The sequence below is a fragment of the Gorilla gorilla genome, chromosome 11, assembly GCF_029281585.2.
Source record: "Gorilla gorilla gorilla isolate KB3781 chromosome 11, NHGRI_mGorGor1-v2.1_pri, whole genome shotgun sequence".
In the NCBI taxonomy this organism is placed as follows: Eukaryota; Metazoa; Chordata; class Mammalia; order Primates; family Hominidae; genus Gorilla; species Gorilla gorilla.
Genome location: NC_073235.2, coordinates 80,863,923 through 80,871,910, shown reverse-complemented (window position 1 = coordinate 80,871,910; position 7,988 = coordinate 80,863,923). Strand labels below are relative to the sequence as shown.

The 7,988-nt window shown below is 37.2% G+C and overlaps 1 protein-coding gene across 29 annotated transcripts in view; it reads right to left on the bottom strand.

Annotated features, from left to right (window-relative positions):
* Positions 1-701: 701 nt before the first annotated feature.
* The window catches only part of OSBPL6 (oxysterol binding protein like 6), a 206,716-nt gene continuing 199,429 nt past the window's right edge, over positions 702-7,988 (bottom strand). For all 29 annotated transcript variants that reach the window (XM_031008818.3, XM_055380296.2, XM_055380311.2 and 26 more), the window contains 3 exons: positions 7,341-7,467; positions 5,439-5,561; positions 702-4,422 (listed from right to left, as the gene is read on the bottom strand). In XM_031008818.3, coding sequence (XP_030864678.1) covers positions 4,314-4,422; positions 5,439-5,561; positions 7,341-7,467 — 359 coding nt within the window. In that variant the 3' untranslated portion in view covers positions 702-4,313. The remainder of the gene's footprint in view (positions 4,423-5,438; positions 5,562-7,340; positions 7,468-7,988) is intronic.

Genomic DNA, 7,988 nt, shown 5'->3' with positions numbered 1-7,988 from the left:
ATATGGTAATATGTAACCCATGAAAAATTAATAGTATTCACTAGGAGGCTAACTGAAGTGGTTTTCAATATTGAATGTCTCTGAAACTGTACATAAATACTGTATATTTTACAAACAGTGACACAGTGCAAAAGAACATACATGTGTATCTATGCCTTTCACTATGTTAGGAGCAAGGCTGGAGAAAACGAACTAAATCAGATGTTGTTTTGGAAAACAAAACGATGCATATGACAGGTAAGTTCTTTTCCACTTATCTGTAAGCTGCCTTAATCATGAAGCTTCATTTGCTTAAGATGTTGGACATGTTGGTCCATCACAACAATTTTTAAAGACCTCCTTCTTTATATCTCATTTTGGACGTATTAAAGCTAAGTCTTTCTTAGATAATTTGCCGTCTTCTTTAAAAGCAAAAGCTACAAAAAAAGTCTTTCAATTCAATAACAAATATATGCTCTTACAATTATGTATTAAACAAAGGTTTAGTTTAACAGAATGATTATGCAATGTACAGTTTAAACGTATCAGTTTTACAAAAGAAATTCAATTAGGACTTACAGGATCGAATCCTACTTTGGATAGTATTATTTCTAAACAACTGGGAAGCTTTTGGGGAAAAAAACCCCCAAACACTTTAATCTTAACTCCATTTATACATTTCTTTCCATCTTTCCCCAAAAGAACATTTCTAGAGCACAAAATAGATTCAAAATTGTTTAATTAGATACATTTTATATATCCTGAACATAATGGCTCCCATAGAAATAAACTAGTATTTTGTACACAAACTTTATTTACTGTGCCACATTCATAATATACTGGGCCAAGTGCAAACATTTATTACATCCCCTGGTGTGTGCAGAGCTCTGCTCCCACAAACACCTCATTATCTAGGATGACAGAGAACAAGATCAGACAAGATGAATAATTAAAATTCACAAGGTAATAACAAAAATCTACTTTATGATTATAAACTCTTCTCCAGCTACAGCTGTAACCAGTACTAAGCAAAACAGTTTAATCAGGTTTTCCTCCCTAAATCCAGCCCCCAAGCCACTGCTCCTTGGGGCAGGATCTAATAATTGATTAGTGGGGTTGCTTAAAGGCCTAGGGCCAGAATAATCTAGAGGAAAAGGTTTAGAAAATTGACAACCTGGCATCTCATATATTGAAAATCCCTTGGTTTCTCTTGCCCAGAAAATTGCATTTTTTCCCCACATATAGTTGATATGTACCATTAAAAGTTATCTTAAATAAGGTTTATTTTTACAATTGCCTGAAAATTATGGGGTAGGTATTTTAAAAATAATCCATGAAAAACAATGACTTAATTTAGGAAAAACAATAAAATAACAGCAAAAGAGAGTAAATCTGCACCCTGGGTGACAGCACATGGAATCGATGAGCTTCTGGTCGGCCTCTACCAGTGCTGGTGTGTGCCATTGATCTGCTCAGTCTAGCCAAGTCCTCAGAATCATCGTCACTTATTACTGCTCTCCTCAATGACCATCTCCAATGAGATGAAGCAGCTTATGAATAAACCATGGGAGAAGTATACAGGCATATTATGTTCTCCTCTATCCTAGATCCTTTTAGGAAAAAACAAGAAAGTAGGCCTGAAATAAAAAGGTTTGTATAACATCCTAAGGAATAAATCAGGTCTTATTAAGAGAATGATCTAATATTCTACCCTTTTGCTATTTAGTCTTGACAGCCCAAATACTACGTAGATGAAAATTCCAATAGAGTAAGTCTCTTCATTTTATAACCACCATGTCAATAAAAAGTAAAAAAGGGGATGAGGCCATCGCACCAATGAATATTCCACAGGAGATATGATATTAGTGAATTGGGTATTATAGGAATAGTAACTAAAACTTAACTGAACACTTGAATTGGAATAATCAGACTATCTGAATCCCAAAAGAGATTCTAAATCTGAGATATTATCAAATGTAGTGATTTTAATTGACATTTTTCTCATTCTCATCTTGAAGTCCTCATCAGAGTGTCAGGCTACCTCTGACCAACATTCACTCACCTGATTTGTACCATGACCTTACTGTCTGGTAAAGATCCTTTCTACTATTTTTTCTTTTTTTGTAATTATAACCCAAATTGCTAAGTACAGTCGTTGCTTCCCTGATGGGTCCTGGGTCCTCTTCCAGCTACCTGATACCACATCTGATGGTCAGCTGCTGCTCCCTTTCCTTCATCTCTGCTTGTAAAAACCTTTACTTTGCAGGATTGTTTTCTTATGTTTAGGCTATTTTGAGACTGTTCAGGGAAGTGCTAGTAAGTACAGACCAGAACCACTTTAAATAGTATTTAAAGCTTTATCAACCATAGGAGAACAGACTCCCATGAGGAATTAAATAGGATTCTTATTAAAATTAACGACATGTATCTCAGGATGCAGAAAAAGAACATCAAGATGAATGAGCAGAAAAAGAATCAATATCAAGGGGAAGATTTTACTGCCGCAGGGCAAGCCACCTATGGATTTAAAATGGGAATGAGAGGAATAGAGAGGGTATTGTTGAAGCAGAATGCTTAGATCTGGTGATGGATTCGAAAATTTACCTGAGAATGAAATTCCATTCTAAGCTAATGCAAACTGTACACACAACATAAAAACTCAGATGCGAGGGAGGAGTTTTGGATAAATAAAATATTGCGCCATCTAGTGGAAACGTTAGCGCTTTCTCTTACACTCTCAGCAGCAGTATTTCATTTGATGGTGTATTAGCCATTATTAGGAATGCTTTGCTGAGGAGAAATACCACTAAAATCAACACCTCATAATAAAATGCAAAGTGTCTGTAACTGTATCAGAGTTTTAAATAACACTTAAATTCTAATGGTAAGAATCCAAGAATAAACATCTAACTAACAATAAAATATATGTAATTTTATAATTCCCTAGGAAAATCTCTGAGGAGATTTTTTAAAAAACATACAGGCATTTATATAGTCACCTATGTGCAGAAACTTAGGAATACTGATGCAAGTTTTCTGCAAAAGCCTCTGTATATTAGTGGAGGAAAAACAAATCCTGAAGTATGCAAAACACACTTCTGCTTTCCTGCTTTGGGATGGATACATTCCTTAGCTTAAGTTTCATATCTCTGCCAATAGCAAGGTAAATGCTTAACATGTAGTCATGTACCATATGGAATCACTTGATGAAAATTTGAAATATGATTTTGCATAGAATTCATTTAAACAATGCAAATAAACTACTAGTATTCTTGCTTCTGTTCTCAGTGGAATTCGACTAGTGTCAGTGGAGCGGGCATGGGATTGAGACATGGATTACATGGTGCGTCACTCGAAAACAATTACATTTATAGTACTACTAAGCCCACACAGGAATTCCATATGCTTTTTGTTATTTCCTTTTAAGGTTTTAACACTGATGACCAAATGTCCAAATCAAAGACAGATTTTTCCAAATAATAGGGCACACTGTGAGGTTAGGTGGAAGAGGGATGGTTTATTATCTGGACGCAGGACAGGAAATTAACGAGCCACGTAAATACAGAGATCTACTTAGCACACCTTTTCCTTCTTTCCCTTCAGATATACCATATGGTAACTGACTTATCAAAGTAAAGCACGTGTTGTTCACTTTTAAAAAACCCATTTAAGTTAGTCTCATAATCGTTCTGATTGAGAAAGTGAATCATGCCATGATTCAAAAAATCTGTTCTTCACATAAACCTATGAGCACACATTTTAAAAATGATTTATTGTACATCTTTGCATTTCTTAAGGCATGAACAATGGCATACAGATGGAACAGGTTCTGAGAAGCATCACATCTTTTTCGACAAGGCCAGCACAATCACACCACATCAAACAGACACACTTGAAGTCTGCACTGACCGACTGCTTGTGGCCCAGGAGTCCTGCGATAGGGGATGGTGCTTCCAGACAGTGGAACAATCGTGTGGTTTCTATGTTGTTGTTAACTTTCTTGATCAGCTTTAAGCACCAGTTACCATTTGTTTTTCTTTACAAACTGGTCAGACTTTGGATTTTATATTCTGCTCCTTTTATTCTGCTTTCCAAGGACGGTGTGGATTTTTTTTTTTTTTAAGGAATATGGTTGCAGCAAAACAGAAAGGATCCCAAAGTGGTTAGGGGCCTTGTCTAATGCACTTCTGAAAGTCCATTATAAAGATGAATAGAAAAGCAAATGGTAGGTTTTCAGTCGACCCAGAAACCACACATAGCTATAAGAAACATAATTGTGCATAGTTATTTATTCATTCAGAATGTGATATGTTGGCTAGCTCTACATTCCCAGTCTACCAAAGAACAGGGCTGTCTACTTTGCTAAACCCAGGGTCCTTTCGAAGCTCCCAGTAGGTGTCGTTAGAAACCCAGGCTTCTCTTTGATTGGCATCAATAACTTTTCTGTGAAAATATAAACATCAACATTAGTCATGAATCACATCAAGGTAACCTTAAATAGGACCCTCTCCTATAGATTAGACATGGACATACAAGCAGTGTTTTGTAAGCCAGTTAGTGTCTCATCTGCTAGCTACTGATGATGTGACTATTTTTGACCGGAAGTGAAGTCATTTTTGTTGTTAAATGTGTGAAATGGAAGTAGGTAGGGCCAGGGGGAGAGGAACTGAGGGCAGGAACAAATTACCTCCTGGCAGGGGTAGAAAGTAAATAGCCCCCAACAAAGCATATACAAATACTGTAACTAAGAGCTTCAGGTCCCAGACCCACAAGAATCCTTTCTCCTTCACTAAAAGTATGCAATATCAGTAGCTCTAAGAGCCCCTGCCGGGCCCATGTCCAAGGAGCACACTTTAGACATCTGAAGGGCAAGGCTGCATTTCTACCCCAGGGCAGTAATGAGAGGACAAGTCTAAAGGAGATAAGGTTACCCTGAGCTTTTTGTCCTGGCTCTGGAGGGCAACAGATGCATTTGGAAACCTCAGATTAATCTGTGTGATGTATATATAATCCTGCAAATAATCCTGTAATAATCACCTACTATCATACCACAGAGAGACCAAATCTAAACACACACAAGCTTTGTGCGATAGAAATAAAATGAAATCCTAAGAAAAGCCAGGATTATCTTGTGGGCAGTGGGGTCCGGTTCAGTCCCTGGCTAAGGGAGTGGGAACCAGTTTCCACCATTCTAAAGAGTGCAGCTGAAGGACAAAGAGCCTTCTGGGCGGGATGCTCACTCTTTTCTGCTGCCCATGAAAAGAGAACAGCTGTAGAAAAAATTTCTTTTTATAGTTACTAACTTTTCATAAGTGCAAAATTGATTCAATATTTTCACTGCCAAAAGCAAAAATACCAAAATCCATTTACCCATTTTATTTTCATTTAACTGGAGTTTCTCATGGCCTGTGGCAACCATTTGCAAAACATGAACTTGCTATGGGAGTTAACTGACTTACTTAAAAAATTTTGGTATATGTTCAAGATTGTTTTCTTCCATATATCGTCTCCGAGATCTCTGGAGTTCCTCTACTCTTTGCTTCTCTGATGCTGCAGCTTCTAAATTTCCTTCTTCCAAAAATCTAAGCAGAAAGCAGTTGATATTTTAACATATTATCCTCTTTTCTGGGGGAAAAAAACCTCATTTGTACAAAATTGTTTTCTAATTGCTATGAACATAAAATACCGCACAGTAACAGACGGAGTCTTGCTCTGTCGCCAGGCTGGAGTGCAGTGGTGTGATCTCAGCTCACTGCAACCTCTGCCTCCCAGGATTTACATATTTTCTATGTACATGAACTGAATTATTATAATCAGCAATATCAGTGAAAGGTGGGTGGTTTGGCCTTGAAGACTTTTCTATGCTGTCTAGGGTTCTATAACTTGAGATTTTCAGGACGACTGCAGAGTCCAGGGTGAGAAGAGCATGAAGTCATAGCCATGTTCCTTTTCTATATTATCAGAAAGCTTTTGCTAAAAGGCCATAGAATGGAGGATGGTAACTGGCCATTCTCCGTCTATTTTGAGAACAGGCTGAGAGGGAAGGAGCTTTCCTGTTTTACTGGAGAGGGCAAAACTGATGAGAAAAGAAAAGGTAATGGGGAAAATTACAAAAGGCCACAGAATGCGAAATGAATAGTAAATGAAATTCAGAAAAGGAATACTGAAATAGAATTGAGAAGGAAAAAGCAGACTGAATGGTGACTTACAAATGCTTACATTTCAAAATGAGAGCAAAGAACAGGAATATAATATGCTATACATTGTACAGGAAGTTTATTAATAAACTTGAATGTCAAATAGCAAGACAACATGTTCTAGAGAGAGAGGGGAAAATAGAAGAGAATTAAATAGTGGAACATTCAAAACTGAGAGCATTTTGGCAGATGGCAGATAAAGCCACAAATACATGGGAAACAGAAAATTGATCTTGAGTGGAATTTGTATGGCATATAGAATTTTTGGGAATAGTAAAATGAATTCCATAGGAATGGACATCATGAGTTCAGAGCTACATAAGAATAAAAAACTAAGAATCAGAAGGTATTAAAGGTACTGTATTTTGAGTATATCTCATACTCTGTGGAATCAAAACCACATTGGGCAAATTGCAGACTTGCACTCAAAGCATTTCTGAGTGCCCCTGTAACTTATCCTATTATTCTTCAGTTTAAAAGATACTCCATGTTACAGAGTTATAGAAGTAAAAAGGTCAGAAACACTGGGTGAGGACTGATTATATATTTAAGAAAGAGTTCACAAATTTACAGACCTTTGGTAAATTTTAGGGGAGGGAGAAACTTTGTTTAAAAATATCTCTGTTATCTTATCTTCTGTGGGGAACTATGTGCTGAGATAATCTGTTATGATCATTCTATGAATACTGCTTTTCCTAGCATAGAAAACTCAAATATTGCTGAGTGAATACGGGAATGGAGAAAGGATTGAATAAAAATACATGATGGTAGTAAAAATAAGTCACAATGACCTCTAAAGCCCCAAGCCATAATAGTCTGCCTTTTTTTTTTTTTTTTTTTTTTTGGCCAGGGTCTCTCTCTGTTGCCCTGGCTGGAGTACAATGGTACAATCATGGCTCACTGTGGCCTCAACAGCCTAGGCTCAAGCGATCCTCCCACATCAGCCTCCCTAGTAGCTGGGACTTTAGGCATGCCCCACCACACCCAGCTAATTTTTAATTCTTTTTTTTAAAGATATAGAGTCTCACTATATTGCCCAGGCTGGTCTTGAATTCCTGACCTCAAGTGATCTTCCCTCCTCAGCCTTCTAAAGTGCTGGGATTATAGGCATGAGCTACTGCACCCAGCCATAGTCTGCATATTAAATACCACTGCCATCCTCACCTTTGATCTGGCCGGAACCGGGCGTCTGTTGGTGGAAGGAGATCTTTTAGTACTGGATCTAACTCATTGAGCTCAATAGCAAACCTTGTGAAGCCATAGTACAGCTCATAGTTTGTTGGCATGGAACCTGGAAAGAGGCCAATGAACCACTGTGAGAGGCAAAAGGTTTATGGAACTGGAAGAAGCTGACTTACCCTAGTGCTTAATACCTACACTAACACCAAATTTGTAGTCATAAACACAAGATTACAGATTTTTTCAAGTGAATTAAATTGGTGGTATTCCTAGGTAGGAAACTTTGTGTTGATGATCAGAATTGACAGATTCATATATTTAATACAATCCTGTCTTTCAAACAAAACTACACATATAGTAGTCTTCATTAGCTAAACTACTCCATAATATTTCTCTTGAATATTCAACTGGTTAACTAAATACTATGGCAATTAACTACGAACATTAAGAGTACACCAGAAACACTTGTTTGCTTCCTTTTAGAAAAGAAAAATATGCAGATCTAAATTAATATTTTTTGCCACTTTTTAACTAAACTTGAAGGCAGGATCTTTGTATGTCTTGCTCATTGACGTATCCCGAGCTCCTGGAATAAAGCCTGATGTACAGCCAGCACTCAATAAATAGTTGCGG